Source organism: Eubalaena glacialis, chromosome 7 (genome assembly GCF_028564815.1).
Source record: "Eubalaena glacialis isolate mEubGla1 chromosome 7, mEubGla1.1.hap2.+ XY, whole genome shotgun sequence".
Lineage (NCBI taxonomy): Eukaryota > Metazoa > Chordata > Mammalia > Artiodactyla > Balaenidae > Eubalaena > Eubalaena glacialis.
Window position 1 is genome coordinate 22,320,276 of NC_083722.1, and position 17,730 is coordinate 22,338,005.

General features: G+C 40.5%; 1 protein-coding gene and 2 non-coding genes across 3 annotated transcripts; all 3 read right to left on the reverse strand.

The window, feature by feature from the left end:
• Positions 1 to 5,617: 5,617 nt before the first annotated feature.
• On the reverse strand, positions 5,618 to 6,558 carry LOC133095027 (olfactory receptor 2B11-like). Its single transcript, XM_061195850.1, is given in 2 exon segments — positions 5,618 to 6,301; positions 6,304 to 6,558. Coding segments are annotated over 2 exon segments (939 nt in total).
• A 7,092-nt stretch (positions 6,559 to 13,650) lies between these two features.
• TRNAT-UGU (transfer RNA threonine (anticodon UGU)) lies at positions 13,651 to 13,724 on the reverse strand. The gene has a single exon. It is a non-coding gene; the product is annotated as a tRNA-Thr (tRNA).
• Positions 13,725 to 16,668: 2,944 nt separating this feature from the next.
• On the reverse strand, positions 16,669 to 16,750 carry TRNAL-AAG (transfer RNA leucine (anticodon AAG)). Its single transcript has one exon. It is a non-coding gene; the product is annotated as a tRNA-Leu (tRNA).
• Between the last annotated feature and the right edge of the window lie 980 nt (positions 16,751 to 17,730).

Consider the following 17,730-nt stretch of genomic DNA (forward strand, 5'->3'; position numbering starts at 1 on the left):
ATGTAGATGATTTGAGGATTTGACATTCTTGGTAATGGAAATTCATATGATTATTTTAGAAATGAAAAGAGTAATCTTTTTCCTATACTCACTCTACTCCAAACCTTTTCTATTTTAGACATGTTAAATGCAATCTACCTGAGGCCCTTCACACCTGCGTGGAATGCTCTTACCCAGATATTAGCATAGGGCATTCCCTTGTTTCTTTAAAGTATGCTCAAAAATCATCTTCTCAAAGAGACATTTCTAGTTCATTGTATATAAAATAGTTTTCCTACCATTATCCACCCTCTTACTCTACTTTCTTTGCAACACTAACCACCAACTGACAACATATGTTTATTTGCCTTTTGTTTGTTACTCCACAATAATATGAATGCCGTAAGAACAGGGGTTTTATCTATCAGTTTGGTACATTGCACCATTCTAAGTGCCAAAAGAATGTCTGGGACATATAAATCATCAATTAACTATCTGTTGAAAAAAATAATGACTAACAAAAGGTATTAACTCTAAGACTTTTTCAACAGCTTGCTCAGGAATTGTTTGCTTTAATACTGTGTGATACATAAACAAACAAGATTAGAGAAATAAGGCGGTGAAAATATTAACTAGAACGGGTCCACAATCCCTCCTCCACAATTTTGACGTCCTCCAGAGTTCTGAAAACCAAGAGTATTTTCATAAGTCATTTGATGGCAATACTCAAAGTGACATACATTCATTTTGTAACAGCTTGGCTTGAAATGACATGAAATTATAGTTTTAGAGTGAATATTCATATTTTGTTACAGAAATATTGATACTACTTTCTGTAATAAAATATGGGACTGCCCCAGATTCCTGGGGTGTTATGCATTCAATATACTATACACGCACCATGTTTTTTTAAAAATTCCTCAATCTGATTTCGAAAACACTTCTGACCCCAAGGACTAAAGCAAAGTGCCTGCTTTCTATGCGTCAAAGACCCACCAGATTCCAAAACAAGCCATCCCTCTTACACTCAGGAGTCCTCTGCTTCTCTGAAACCTCTGGGGCCCGGTCGGGGTAAGAAATCTGGGGTCGGGTCCGGGCACAAAGCCCAGTCTCCCACGTCAGGGGTCACTCCAGGAGACCAGCTCACGGCAGCCGGGATTGGAAAGGGGGGGAATGTCTCACACTGGACCCGGGCCGGCCCGGGTCGACCCCATGCTGCGGAGGTTGACCCCGGACGCAGCTCTTCTCCCGACGCGCGCCGAAGCCCCACGCACCCGGAAGCCCAGGGAATCCACCTCTCTAAGGACCTGCAGATATCCCGGAAGCCACGCCCCAGAGCCACGCCCCTCTAGGAGTATCCATCTCTATGGCTGGCGCCTTCCAGCCGAGTCCAACAGGTTTCCAAGGTCGTCCCGTATAGCCCGAGAACTTCGCAGCAAACCAACTCCCAAGTCAACACCTGGTTAGTCCAGGAATGACCGCTCGGTATGACGATACTGATTTTTTTCTCTCTTTTCCTCTCCCCCCAAGTTTTATCTCTCTCTCTCCATCCACCGCCATCCAAAACCCAGCACGTTCCCGTTCACACAACGTATGTCTAGTATGCATTCTTCCATATTTTTCTCTCTGCTCATATTATCATGTACAGACATACACATTTATATGCAAAAAATTTTATATGCAAAAGATAGTGTGGTGCTTGAGAGCTTGGTTTCTGAGCTTGACTTGGAAATCTTGTTAGCTTTGTGCAATGGATCAAGTTACTTCATCTCTATGTGCCTCATTTTCCTTACCTGTAAAATGAGAATAATAGCACATATACCTAAAAGTTACTGTGAGTATTGAATGATTATCATGTAAAGGACCCCTGAAGCACAGTAGATACCAAACAAATGTTTGCTAATTATGTACCTATGTAGGTTTTTTGGGGGGGGGGGTGCATATTTGACTTTCTCTGTTTGGTCCTAAGTTGGAAGCAGGGATAAAAATGAGGAAGCTGTCAGTTATTAATCAAGTCCTTGCAATTTGGAGCCAATTGTTTCAGAAGTTATTGTTTGGTTTCTGGGGCTTGTTGCTAGAGTAGCGGACTGACTTCCTACAAGTCTGACTTATAGATAATAGGCTGGCTTCCTGGGCTGGTTATTATAGATAATTATGTTGGTTTCCTGGGCTGGTTGCTACAGATTTGGGGTCAGAGTTCTATCTGCATATATGATCTGGTCATTGTCTGCTTGGATACTCAGTGTCTTCATTTTTAAATGAGAAATATAAATATATTTATATTATAAATATAATTCTTATATTGATTTATATTATATCTATCCCATTAACACTCCATTATCTGCTCTACATACTTCAATCTGTTGTCTTCCTCTTAAAGTGCAAGTGTTCTTCAAATGTTTGATACTTTTGTTCTGCAGTTCATATTCTAGAACATCAACAATCTCTGTTGGTAATGTGTACCTGGGTGGAGGAGTGAAATTACAGGTCAACAACTGTTGCCACTCTGTATGGTTATTAACTGTCCCAAGGAGTGAAGTGGAGAATGGTACAGACCAGCCTTTCTTACTTTATCTGTTGTAATTTATATCCATCTTTAACCAGGCTCTGACATCATCCTGGTAGGTCCAGTTCTAGACAGGTCCGCTAGAGTGGAAGACTGCTTTTGCTCTTAGTGATGAAGGAGGCAAGGATCCTCTCATGTTTGAGGGCCAGCTTATTCTCTAGCCCTGGCCTTCAAACCTCTTTCTTTAGGGTTCTGTTTTCCTCAAGGTAACAGGACTCAGCTAACTTCTATATTCCAAAGGATTTCTCACACTTAAAAAATATTAGTTTCTGAGATCCACCAACTTCTTTCACATATCTATCATATATCCCAGTTTGGGTTAGCAGAAGGAACCAGGAAACCATGTCGGTTTGCAATCTCGTCGGAATTTTTAAAAACTTGTTTGTAAGGGGCTTCCCTGGTGGCGCAGTGGTTAAGAATCCGCCTGCCAATTCAGGGCACACGGGTTCGAGCCCTGGTCCGGGAAGATCCCACATGCCGCGGAACAACTAAGCCTGTGCGCCACAACTACTGAACCTGCGCTCTAGAGCCCGTGCTCTGCAACAAGAGAAGCCACCGCAATGAGAAGCCCGCACAAGGAAGAGTAGCCCCCGCTCGCTGCAACTAGAGAAAGCAAAGACCCAACACAGCCAAAAATAAATAAAAATAAAATAAATTTATATTTTTAAAAAAAACTTGTTTGTAAGACTGAGTTTCGTCACATAATGATATATTGCCTATGTTTGCCCGTACGTAAAGTATCTGTCACTAAATAGCGGTTGCTTATTTCAGGGTACTATACATATATATTTGTTAAGTCTTTATATATTTTATATAGAAAAAAACATAATATTGGCTACATTTTAAAGCAACAACTTTACTTTTGATGTTTATTTTGTTATACACATCTTTATTATTTCTATTCATCTTGTTTTGGTCTTTTTTTCCATATATTCAATTGTCAGAAATGTATTTCTCTTCCACAACTATGACAGAAAAGTATTTCATTTTTAATGAAAAGCTTTTTAAATGTTTAACTTCTTGATTCAAATTTAATTTGTTGTAATTTGTGATATGAAGTATAGACTCAAATTAATTATTCAACATACCAACATCCGATAGAATCAATATTGTTTAATAATAGTGCTTCCTTGTCCTGTTGAAATACCTCTGGTTTGATAAGTTTTAGAAATAATTAAATGTAAGAAGTCATAAAATAATTTTATATTTTTATGAATGAAAATTTTATACAGTTTCGATAATTATATTTTAAGGTTTTTAAAGTTCTAACATAATAAAACACTTTCCCAGATAATTCCTTTCAGATTTGTTTCAGAACTTTACATGCCCTTAGCATTTTTCACTGATACTATACTAAAGGTTCCAAAGAATTTTCAAACTAACTTTTAGGGTTTTTTTAATGAAGATGCTTACTTTCATAAGCAAAGTATGATAATAAGAAATATATATTTGGTCTTTATTCCCAGTTCCTGACCTAGAGCTTCTAAAACCCTTGGAATTTCCTGATTGATAGGGTTGATAGGAGCATCTTTTGTTATTCATAACAAGCCCCTTTCAGCTATATTTGAGTTTATCCTAAAGTGATTCTTGGTGGGCTCCTGTACGGCTTCAGAATGGGGGCTGGTTGCTAGAGGGAAGCATCCATGTGTTTAGAGGGTTGAAACTTTCAGCCCCATCCCCTGACTCTGGGGAGGGGAGGACGCTGGAGACTGAGTTAGTCACGCACAGCCAATGATTTACATAATCATATGGGAACCTCCATAAAACCCGCTGAGCAGTGAGGTTTGGAGAGCCTCCTAGTTGGTGACCACATTGAGGTGCAGGGGACCCATGCCCTGAAAGTGAGTGGAAGCTCTGCCCACTGCCCCTCCCTGTCATATCTTGCCCTATGCATATCTTACATTTGGCTGCTCCTGAGTTGTATTTTTTATAATACATTGGTAAAATATGTGAAATGTTCCCTTGAGGGGCTTCCCTGGTGGTCTAGAGGCTAAGACTCCGCGCTCGCAACGCAGGGGGCCCAGGTTCCATCCCTGGTCAGGGAACTAGATCCTGCATGCTGCAACTAAAAGATCCTGCACACTGCAACGAAGATCCCGAGTGCCGCAACTAAGACCCGGCGCAGCCAAATAAATAAATATTTTTTTAAATGTTTTCTTGAGTTTAGTGAGCTGTTCTAGGAACCCTTGACTTTGTAGCTGGTTGGTCAGAAGTACAAGTGGCCTGAACTTGTGATTGGCATCTGAAGCGGAGGTATTAGAGTAGGCAGGTAGCTAGATATGAGCAGAGAAAGGGGGTGGGGGGCACGGGTCAGGTGACAGGAAACCTTACATCTTGAGGCGACAGGGGTCCTAGAGGCAAAGAAAGGCGGCAAAAAGTGGGAATCTCTGGCTTCCGAATGTAACCTTTTGCTTGTTACGCCCTCATTACAATAAAATTAGCCTTGCAGAAAAGAAGTACCCATGATGCACCGACATCATGACACTTACAATCAAGACCAAGAAAGGGCAAAAATTCCTCCTCCCCCGGGGAAGGTGGAGCTGGGATGAAAATCAGGAAATTTGACCCCAAACTCCTCCCTCCTCAATGAATATTTTCTGCCCAATCATTTTCATACCCTATGTAACCAGCTTGCCGAAGGAACTCAGAGCAGCTGCTCACCTGAGCCTGCCTGCTCTCCCTCCTGAGAGTGTACTATCAATTAATAAATCCTCGCTTTGCTTTCTTAGCCTCTGTGTCTCGTCTCTGAAATCCTTCTGGGATGAGACAAGAACCTACTCTCCAGTAACAGAGGCAGTTTTGTGGAATTGAGCCCTTAACCTGTGGGGCCTATGATAACTCTGGGTAGTTAGTGTCAGAATTGAACTGAATGTAGGACACCCAGTTTGTTTCAGAGAATTGGTTGTTGTGGGGAAAAAAGCCAACACATTTGGTGTCAGAAGTGGTAAACACAACACACAAAGGTTTTCTTGAATTGACTTTTGAGCATGATTTTGATGGAACATCTATTTAAAGGAGGATATATTTCAGGTTATTGTTGGGCTTTCCCATTCAGAATAAAGCATCATTTTCTTACATTCTTTTGGACAAAATGGCCCTCTTCAGAAGTCTCCTCAAAGCTCCTTTAACATCCTTGTTCCTCAAGGTGTAGATGAATGGGTTGGCCATGGGAGTAATAACGCAGTAAAACAGCATCAGAACTTTGATGACGTCTTGAGGGCTGTCCCCTGAGGGCTGCATATAGATGTAGATGCCAGAGCCATAAAATAAAGACACCACCAGTAAGTGTGATGAACAGGTGTTGAAGGCCGAAAGTCTCCCATCAGCAGAAGGGATTTGAAATACAGCTTGGGCAATATAACTGTAAGAGACAAGAATCATGGAGAGGGGACCCATTATCAGGAAGGTGGCCACCACTGTAAGCTCACTGACTGTGGTGTCCACGCAAGCCATCTTAATTAGACTGGGCAGCTCACAAAAGAAGTGGTCCAATTCCTGGTTCCCACACAGGGGCAGCTGGACTGTGAGTGTGGACTGCAGTAGTGAATTGGCCAGACCAATGAGCCAAGCAGTGCTGGAGAGCTGCCAGCAGAGCTTGTGGTTCATGATTACAGAGTATCTCAGAGGCTTACACACAGCCACATAGTGGTGTAAGGCCATGGTGCCAAGCAGGACACATTCAGTACAGCCTAGCCAGTGAAATACATAGGCCTGGCTCATACAGCCTATATAAGTGATGTTCTTCTTGGGCCCGCCCCCCAGTTGAACAGCTTTTGGGGTAGAGTTGTGCTGGTGAAACAGAGGTCCAAAAAGGAGAGGCTTGTGAGGAAGAAATACATAGGACTTTGGAGTTGGGAATCTATTTGAGAGACCAGAATAATAGCAATGTTTCCCAACAGTGTGAACATGTAGGAGATTAGGAGGGCAAAGAAGAGAGGAAGATCCAACCACGGATATTTGGTAAAGCCCATGAGAATGAAATCCTCTGGAAAACTTTCATTCATGGGCTTCATTGAATTTTGCTGGGAGACACCCGCTAAAATCAAGGAAGAGAAGGGTGATTTTAAAAACCCTGAGTTGGCAGAAGTTTTGACGATTACAGGGAAAAAATACTTTTATGGGGGAGCAATGGGGTACACCCTCAGTAGAAATCATAACAACATTAATGAATATAATAATTATAATTAATAAGTCACATTTGAAAAATCCTTTCAGTAGAGAAAGTGGTTTCATTTTTTCCCCCCTAAATCAAAGCCCTATGTGATGGGTTAGTGGACATTCATTATTTGTTATGGCTCTTCTGTATGATTAAAGAAGCCAATGGGAGGTGGTCTTCTCCCAGCTACCTTGCAGCTAAGGGAGTGTGTGACCTAAGAGGTGGGGTCGTGGGGAGGTGCTTAGGTCATGAAGCTAGAGCCTTCATGTATGGGCTTAGTGCTCTTATAAAAGAACCCACAGCGATTCCTGTCCTTTCCACCATGTGAAGTTACAGCTACAAGGTGCTATCTATTAACCAAAAAATGGGCTCTTACCAGACACTGAAACCGCCAGTGCCATGATCTTGGACTTCCCAGCCTCCAGATCTGTGAGATAAATGTTGCAATAGGTCTCCTGGTCTCTGGCATTTTGTTATAGCAGCCCAAATGGACTAAGACATATGTCATCAGGGAAATACAAATTAGAACAACAATCAGATTCTACTACACACCTATTAGAGTGGCCAAAATTGAGAACAATGACACCAAATGCTAGCAAGGATGTGGCACAATAGTAACTCTCATTTGCTGGTGGGAATACAAAATGGTAGGGCCACTTTGGAAGACAGTCTGGCAGTTTCTTACACAACTAAACATACTCTTACCATATGATCCAGTAATCACACTCCTGGGTATTTACCCACATGAGCTGAAAACTTACATCCACACAAAAGCCTGCACAAAGATGTTTGCAACAGTTTTACTCATAATTGCCAAAATTTGGAAGCAACCAAGATGTCCTTCCGAAGGTGAATGGATAAATAAACTGTGGTATATCCAGACAATGGAGCAATGGAGTACTATTCAGCACTAAAGAGAAACAAGCTGTCAAGCTATGAAAAGACATAGAAGAAACTTGAATGCTAATTACTAACTGAAAGAAGCCAATCTGAAAAGGCAATATACTGTATGATTCCAGCTATCATACAGTATGTTTGGAAAATGCAAAACTATGAAGACAGTAAAAAGATCAGTGGTTGCCAACGTTTAGGAGGGAGGGATGACTAAGTAGAGCACAGAGGATTTTTAGGCAGTGAGACTACTCTGTATGATATTATAATGGTATATACATGTCATTATACATTTTTCCAAACCCATAGAATGTACAATACCAAGAGTGAACCATAATGTAACTGTGGACTTCAGGTGATTATGATATGTCTGGGTAAGTTCATCAGCTCTAACAATTGTACCACTTTGGTGAGGGATGAAGGTAAAGGGGGAGGCTATGCATGTGTAGGGGCAGGGGTTATATGGGAAATCTCTGTACTCTTGCTGAGTTTTGCTGTGATGTGAAACTGTTCTAAAAATAAAATCTTAAGAAAATTGTGATTTTCCTTACTGAGTGGGATGCAGAGTGAAAGGAATAATTCTCCTGATGGCCCTCTCCATACCCATCAGGTAAACAGGGTTCGATTGCTGCAGGCTCTGCCAGGGCAAGAAACATTACAGGTCCTTGCTAATTTGGGGCAGAAATTTGGAGACTGTATATGGGAATGAATTTTGAGAGCGTTTGACCCAAGAAATTATATATGAATTTGTCATAATTGTTACCTTTACCAGAGAGACTTGTTTCAATTTACTGGCTGGAGCCATGAGTATGGTTTTAATTGGTTTTTTTTTTTCTCTGTTGTTTTAGTCAACACTAAAACCTGGTCACTTTAAAGTGACCCATCTAAATGATGTTGATTTGTCAGAATTCCCTTAGCATATAGTAGAAGGATCCTGAAGATGTGTGTGGATTATGTAATAAGAACAGACTGGTGTTGAGGACAAGATCCCTTGTCATGTCTCCAAAAACAAACAAACAAAAACAACAGGAATTGTACCATCTGACCATCTGTGAAAATTGAGAAGAGATTTTTTTTTTAGGTAACCATAGTTCACTAAATGATTCCACTGTGACTAATGTTTATGCAGTCGTGAAAGTGTAAACTCTCCATGCTGATATAACCAAAAAGTATGATATAAGAGTATCTGGAGAGTAAGGCATAGACATTCTCTCTCTCCCTCTCTCTCTCTCTCTCTGTCTCTTGTCCTCGCTCTTTCTCTTTGTTATGTAAGGGTTAAAAGTTCTAATTTTTTATAGTAAGTGATAAATAAGTCATATTTAAAACTAAAAAAAAACCACAAATAGAATAAAGACTTGTTATTAAGAAGTATGGGTAAATAAAAGAAAACACTGAAATTATTAAAAATGTGTTAACTTGGGAGACCAGGAATTGAGAGTGAGGAATGATGAAGAAGGGAACTGCTATTTTTCATTATAAGCCCATAGTATTATTTTATTTTTTTAACTTTGATCGCATATGTCTTTAATATAAATGAAAATTAAATAAGAAGGAATGGAAGGGATCTGAATATTTGTCAATGATGGTGAAGGCATTAGAGTCGTATACATTGTTTGAAAGCGTGGAAAGCACACATCATCACTTACTGCAGCATAGGGTGCATAACATGGTGTAGTGGAAAACCAGGTTGCAAAAATAACTTGGGTCCAGTATATGGAAAATCTTGAACACTAGGTTAAGGAGTCTGATCAAATGAAGATTTTTTTTTTTCAGAAGAGGTGTGAAATGATTGGAGCAGCATTTAAAAACATTTATTATGGCTGAATAACGAGGGATTCAAGAAGAGACTGGAAGCTGGGAGCTCAGTGGGGAGGCTACTGCAAGAGTCTATGGGAGAGAGGCTGAGAAGGTTAGCTCAGATAGTGGCGGTGGGAATCAAGAGCAAGGTATGAATGTAGGAGAGAGGAAGGAGCTGAAAGAACATCTGAAGTTTTAATCTGAGGTGCTGAAAGAATGGAAATTCAATTAAGAGAAAGAAGCATGTATATGAGGATTGATGGGAATACGTGATTTAACCAAAAAAGACCTCCCCAAAAGATAAATTTAAAGCTTGACCTATAACAATTGGCCCTGAGGGTCCATTCACCAGAGGATGGATTCCTGCTTCATCCAGACACCTCTAGGTCAATTTGACAAGCTACACATTTACATACAACCACTTGAATTCATGGCTAGGATGGTTTGTTGCAGCTGTTTAACCACCAAGGACAGGGACGGAGACAGAAAGAGGGAGAGGCAAAGGAGTATGTCTCCAAAAACAGAAAAGATAATCGCCTGCATTTGCCAGGAAGTTCATGCATTTGTGTATAAAATGGCTGAGGAAAAGAGGAAAACAAGATCCCATTGCCCCCCACCCCACCTCACAAATCCTCAATATTTTATCATTGGTTATTCTTTATATTGTTTGATCCTCAAATTTATCTTCAGAGTAGTGGCATTTATTATTCATTCATTCATTCATTCATTCATTCACTTTAAAGCAAAAAGATAAAAACTTTATTACTGGGAAATTCTTGCTGGTCTTCACATAGGTATGTGACAAAAATGACAGAGTATTGGTTTTAGAGAATTGATTTTTAGTGACTTGACCTGCTTTCTCATTCCTCCCCATCTCCTAGATAATTGGATTTTTTGGACATAATTCTGGGATCAACACAATTTTGAACAAATGACAACCATTGGTCTGGCATAACGAGAATTCATTTAGCTCACAGAGGCATCTTACCCTGCCTGATATTGCCAAAACTCAGAACCTTCATTTTCTGTCTCAAAACAAAACGCAATACCATCTAGGCTGGTGTGAATAGAAAGAGACATCACTAGAACTTACCTCTTCTTATTTGAATTTGTATTAAGCAGATGTATTTAGCTATAGAAGCTTAGTCAGGAGAAAGTTTGCAGAAGGGTTGGATTCCAACAGTCCTGAGAGAGGGAAGCAAGTATGATCAGGTCAGCACTTCAATAAAAGCCACCGAAGGTCTTAATATGGCAGGTAGGGTGAATGTGATTCTGGAGGCATTGGACAATCTCTCCTGGTTCCAAATCTGATTCAAAGGCAGATAAAACAAGTTCACACCCAGTGTGCCAGTGATCCCATAGGGGCTGTCACTGGTGAATTAATCTCCCTGGAGACAGTATCTATCTTTTATTTATACTTTTGGTTGTGATTATAGATTGCATCAGTTCTTCCACTCATTAATCCCATCTTAATAGCAAGGGAGAGCAGGATTTACCCCAATAATTTTCAGAAAGAAAACAAATATAGTGCTATTAACAGTAATGATGATAATAATGGCTTAACACATTCTAGACAATTTATATGAATTGTCTCCTAACAACTCCTTGAGGTGGGTACTATTATTGTCCTCATTTTATAGTTGAGGGACTTAAAGCTTAAAAAAGGTAAGTAATTTGTCCAAGGTTCATAAGGCTCACACACACTTCCAGAATTCACACACCAAGTGGATGCTCGGCAAATGTCACGAGTAAACATAGGTTTTTTAAATATCTGTAGTGTTTGGGATACGTGCTTATTTGGTCTTTTCAACCATATTGAAAGCTCCTTGGGGGCAAGGTTTATGTCCTCTTTTTCAACTGGCTAAAGCACAGTGCTGATCAAATTAAGATCCTCCTTTTATTTCTTACGAATGCAGGTATAATATCCACATCTCCATCACATGAAGACCATCTCAGAGCAGGTCACTCCTCAGAACAAGGTAGAACTAACGAAGCAACTGAATAAGTACTTTAAAGGACAAATCCTTGCCTAATTGTCTGACAATGCTTTTTTTTCCCCTTTTTTATACTTTGTATTTTAATTTTGGGGGGATGTTAATTTTACAATAAAAATTATTTTTATTCATGAAATCGTTCACTCTTTTAAAAAAATAGTTTGTACATTTGGTGCCATGTTGAGAATGGCCTTCTCCACCTCAAGATATTATAAATATTACCTACATTTTGTGTAATATTTTATGGTTTTACTTTAAATATTTTATAACAGTATTTTTTGTTTTTACATAAATATTACATATTTTTACATTTAAATCTTATTACCTGATACAAAGTGTCTGACAAAACTTTTATCTCAACACTTTCTTCACATCCAAAAACTCCCTTTTCAGGCTGAACTTCAAAAGTTATTAGATGTTGTCATGACTGAGTTGTTACTCAGAGCTAAGCCATACAGTCCTCCCTCTTCCTACTTGTTATGGACTGGATGTGTTCTCCCAAAATTCATATTTGGAGGCCCTAACCCCTAATGTGACTACATTTTGAGACAGGGCCTTTAAGGAGGTAATTTATGGTTAAATGAGGTCATAAGGGTGGGGCCCTAATCCAATAAGACTGGTGTCCTTAAAAGAAGAGGAAGAGACACCAGAGCTACCTTCTGCTCTTGCTCTCACTCCCATTCTTCCCTTGCATGTACAGAGGAAAGCCATGTGACGACACAGTCAGAGGGGGCCTTCTACAAGGCACGAAGAGAGGTCTCACCAGAAACCAAGTCTGATGGCACCTTGATTTTGGACTTCTAGTTCCAGAACTATGAGAAAATAAACTTCTGTTATTTCAGCCACCCAGTCTGTGATATTTTATGGCAGCCCTAGCTGACTAATACACTGTGTTTAAATCTAAAGAATCAGGGCATGAAGACAGCATGTCCAAGGCAAAAAAACAAAACAAAAAACCAAAACCAACCAAACAAACAGAGCCTAGGAGATGAAGATTATTTCAGTTTGTTAGTTATATGGCCTGCTCATTTTTTTGTGGAGAACCTCCTACATAGACTTCTGAGGTTTTATTTTATATTTTCCTCCTCCCTAAGTTAAACGAGTTAAGCAACTGTTCACTGGGCTGATTATCTTCTAGCAGAAAACAGACAGTTATCTCAGGATCCCTAACCCCTAGGACTAAGATTTGAGATCAGTCTAAGTTGCTTAATTTTATTTAGCTCTGCGGCCAAAAACTTCATTCTTGACTCTAATCAAATAGAAGACAGATATCATGAGAAAAGCATGGATTCCAGAATCAGACAGACCTGAGTTTGAAATTGAACTTTGTCACTTACTCTGTTACTGTGAATATTATTGAACCTGTTTCCTCATCTTCAAAGAGCTGATTATAACACATATTTGACAGGATTGTTGGGCTGATTAAATGACAGCGTGTCTGGAAACTCTTGGAATGTAGTAGACTTCCAATAATCCTAACTAGATGATAAAGAGGGTAAGTAGATGTTCATGAATTAATACAAAAGTGCTAATAGCATAGCTGGACCTAACTTTCAGTTCTGCTCTGTGTGTAATATTCTAAGCAGAATTTTTGCAAATGTGATTCACTTGCTTCAAAATCTCTTGGAGTGCTTGTTAAAAACACACATTTCTGGGCCTATCACCAAAACAGAATTAAAACCTCTGGGGATAAGTCCCAAGAAACTGTGTTTTAACTAGTTCCCTAGGTGATTTAAATGTCTACTAAGCTTGGGAATCATTGCATTATAGGATCATTCCGTTTTTTAAATTGCAGAATTAAAGTTCAGTTTCTAGTGGGGCCAATTTATGTATTCCCTTTGGGACTAAAGCCCTTCCTTGAAGACTGAGGGCGTATAAGCAAATGTAAATTACTGTTATTATAATTTAGTAATATTTGGAAAATCATATACAAAACAGATAACATAATGCTGAGTTTCCTAGAATCACTAATAAATTACATGGGAATTCAGAAAAAAGCTTTAAGATTTGGTAGTTTTGTTGCCCCCCCCCCCCAACTAAAAAAGAGAGGACAGGGAACTTCAGCAAAGATGAAAAACAGAAGGTCATTTTCTTTCTGTTCCCATAAAGTGACCCACCACGTTTTCCTTAGGAGTAAGAACTTTTGTAGTCACAGCTGCTTTTGAGTGAGTGGATCAGAATTCACAGTACTACTGAGTACGGTGGAGAATTAGTAGTAATGGGGGGTTACTGAAGAATTTGGCTTCCTAGGGAGAGGGAAAAAGCCAAGGCCCCACTGGGACTCGAACCCAGGATCGCCTGTTTACAAGACAGGCGCTTTAACCAACTAAGCCATGGAGCCCACACATGAGCGTTTTTTTGTTCTAGATCTGTCCTTACCGTGAGATTAAATATTCCTGACGTAGTTTATGTGATTTAGTGCAGCTTATTGTGAGAAAAGAGACAAACTCCAAGAAGACGTTTTGCTTACTTAGATGCGCTGCAGAGCTAAAATACAAGCAGGAAAAAGTTTCGGGCAGCTTGAATGTTGGGACCAATAGCACTTCAATTAGTCGAAGGATAACCATCAGTAAAAGTCGAGGCTACTCACTTTTTCCAATTAGGATAAAGTCTTCTAAAAGCAAAATTTGCTGTTACTGCACCTCGTCTTATGTAACTAAGATTCTTCATTCCAATAAACTAAGTGAGGAACTCTAAAAATGGAATTCCACTAGAAGACTCTTAGACCGCCGGGCTAGAGCACCTAGTGTCCCTACACGTCACTTGCACTTAGCAAGCAGTGACTTGGAGGGGAAGAATCGGGAGCGGAGAAGAGGGGGCTGGGAGTGTAGAGTTCAGCTACACAGTCAGTCACATCGTTCTCAAAATCCTAAAACGCCAATGTCAAGGTCGCTGTAAAGACTCCGATCAGACAACCACAGGTGTAGAGCCCCTTGGAATGGGGGACGGGGAGAGGCGGAATGGTCCCCTGCTGGCCACAAGGTGTTCCCTGGATCCAGGTACAATCCTCCTTAGGTGAAGAGCCTTATGGTTCCAGAGAACCACCCGTTGACCACTCCCTGCCCACCAAGTGCCTGATTTCCAGTGCAATAGGTCGTCAACTCGCAAAGAGGGCAACACTTTCTCCCTTCTAACCCGGTTCCTTCACCCCGCGATGACCCGCCCTTTCCCCCCCTGTCGCATCCCCCTGAGGAACGAGCAGAGAGCTAGGTCTGAGGGTGGTCCCCTGATCGCAACTGCGGGCCACCTGAACGCCCAGAAGGCTTTACGGGGAGCTGACTGGGGGGATCGTGGTAAGATAAAGCAGGTGAGGCTCGCAGATGCGCCTCTGATATTCCCAGGGGTAGGAAGCGAAGCTCCTATTTTGTACAAAGAAAGCAGAAAAAGCAAAGTCTATTTAAACATACATACGGAATACAGAACTTTCTTAATATTTTTTGGAAATGAGAAAAACGTTTGATTAAAACGTTTGGAGGTAGTGTGGGAGCCTTCTAGGATGCAGCATTGTCTCTAATTTCTTTAGAAACATAGGTTCAAATCCCACCGCCACATCCCAGCCCCCTCAGGTCGGCAAGTGGAACCCCAGTAAACAAGCTCTTCCTTAAAAGCTAATGGAAAATTCACACTTCGGGGAATTAGTTTAGGTGAGAAGAGTTCTTTCACCGAGGGCAAGAACCTAAAGGTGTGGGAAACTCTCCTAATCCAGTCCTTTCCTCTTTCCAATTCGTGGAGTTTCTCAGAGACATCCAAACTACAGAACTACAATGAAATAATATTTTCTACCTAACAGACTGGTAAACAAACAAACAAAAATTGTTTGTGGTAGCACTTGAAGACATTTTATGAGTTTCCTGTGGCTTCTGTAACAAATTACCAGAGCTCAGTGGCTTAAAACAACAGAAATTTTTTTTCCCCACAGTTCTAGAGGCCAGAAGTCCAAAGTCGGTATCACTGGGCAGAAATCAAGGTGTTGACAGGGTCATACTCCCTTTTGAGGCCGTAGGGGAGAATCTGTCCTTGCCTCTTCCAGCTTCTGGTGGCACCCAGCCTTCCTTGCTTTGTAGTTGCATTACTCCTATCTTTGCCTCTGTCTGTATTCACGTTGTCTTCTCCTGTTCTGTCTCTGTGTACTCTCCCTATGCTTCTCTCTTGTAAGGACACTTGCAATGGCATTTAAGCTCCACCTGGATAATGCAGGATAAATTCCCCATTTTGAGATTCTTAACTTAATCTCTTCTGCAAAGACTCCACCTTTTTTTTTTTTTTGGCCGTATAAGGTAATATTTACAGCTTCCAGGAATTAGGATGGATATATCTTTTGGAAGACCATTTTTTAGTCTACCCTACAGTATTAACGTCTTGATTCCTCCACCCACAAGCAAGAGATTAACTGGTTATAACTTCAGTTTATTTCTTTGTAAAATGGGAATAATAATATGACTTTCTTATATATTACTGAGAATATAATATGACAATGTAAAGAACTATGACAATATCTGGGGCTTAGTAAGAACTAAATGGCTGTTAATTCTCATTGTCACAGGAATGCTCTGTGCTGGTCAGGGTGTCAAGGAAACAGGCCCTTCCTTGGCTCTATAGGAGGATAAATTAGTAACATTTAGGGAAGACTAAGACAAGAACCACCGAAATTACCATCACACATATGATTTGATTTAGCAATTGCACTTTCAGAAAGTTCTCTAGTACACACCCTTATGAAATGCAGATATTATTTATTTCAACATTGTTTATATTGTTAAATGTGGCTGGTTAAATTTAAGATATATCCATAACATGGAATACTTTTGAGACAAAAGAAAAAGAAAAGAAGCTCTTTCTATGTTGATATGAAAACCACGGCAAAATACGAGAAGTAATAAAGGCAAGATGCAGTAGAATAGGTTTGAAAAGTGCAAAATGTGAGGAAAATAATAGACTTCTACAGGCTTGCATGCAAAAAGTATACCTTCAAGGTAACTCCAGGCTCTAACATGTTTGCGTGAGGAACCAGAATCCGGTGCTGGGGGGAAAAGAAGTGGGATGAGGGTAGACTTTCACTGTGTATCTATTTTAGTAATTTTGAACCATGTGGAAGTTTTATTTATTTCTGTACGAACATTTAAAAAACATTTAAAAGAATTCCCTTAGATCCTAAATCCTGTTCTTCGATACAATTGGCAGTCAGACTTTTTTTTTTTTTTTCCCTTAATTACCCCTGAAGTCGGAAAACAAGGTTCTTCCGGCCTCAAGCAATTGTTTCAAAGAAACGGGTTTAATAACAGAGCTGGCAGCGGTGGGATTCGAACCCACGCCCCCGAAGAGACTGGAGCCTTAATCCAGCGCCTTAGACCGCTCGGCCACGCTACCACGCAGCCAACCTCTTTAAAACTCTCCTTAACACTTTAAAAGACACAAGTCTGTTCTCGCGTGTCTTATTTTTTTTTCTACAGCATTTGCCCCCCCCAACCCCCCGCCCCAGACAACTGTCATCCCAACTACCAATAAAATCTGCAAATAGATTCCTACTTCAGGAGACACACTTTTGCCTCCTATGCTATGTTTGTGATACTGGAAAGTAAAGGGAGAAGCAGCCGATGCATAATATCCCTCAAACGAAGAAAATCAGTCGTTACAAAAAATGATTAGAAATCACCACCGCCGATGCAGCACCGGAACTCTGAGGACGCAGAGATCAAGAGTCTCCAATTTGTCAACTGCGTTTGGGGGTCAACAGCGGGAAGTTATTTTTAATGTCCTCACCTAGAAAAAGGAAGCTCCCCTTCCCACTCACTCGCAACTTGAGTCAGGGTTTGTATGTCTGTGTGTGATTTCTTATTGAAGGAAACAACTGCGCAAGCAGACCTACTTTTTGCTGAATGTGATCATGGTCTTAATTTACAAAGTTCAGGGAGGGAATTAGTTTGCTTTTGGTGCGGGGCGTCCCATCCTCTCCAGACCCAGAGAGGACGCGTTCTACCTGCTCCAACCCCACCAACGCGAACCGGGCGAGTCCCTTGGTCTTTTTTCCCCCGGTCTCTGACTGCAGGCGGCTCATCCTCTCGCTGACCGGCCTGATCCATTATATGCTGCACCGTTTAAGTGAGCCCTAGTTCCACTGTTTCACATCGACTGAGTAGCCACAAGCCTACCGGCAAGTCACTTAAACTTATTGGGTCTTACTTTTCTCATACGTAAACTGGAGACAATAATAAGACTTGCCTAAAGTGACAGATAGGTAGATAGATAGGTAGGTAGGTAGATAGATAGATAGATAGATAGATAGATAGATAGATAGATAGATAGATAGATAGATGACCAATACATGTAAGATACATATAAATTGCTTA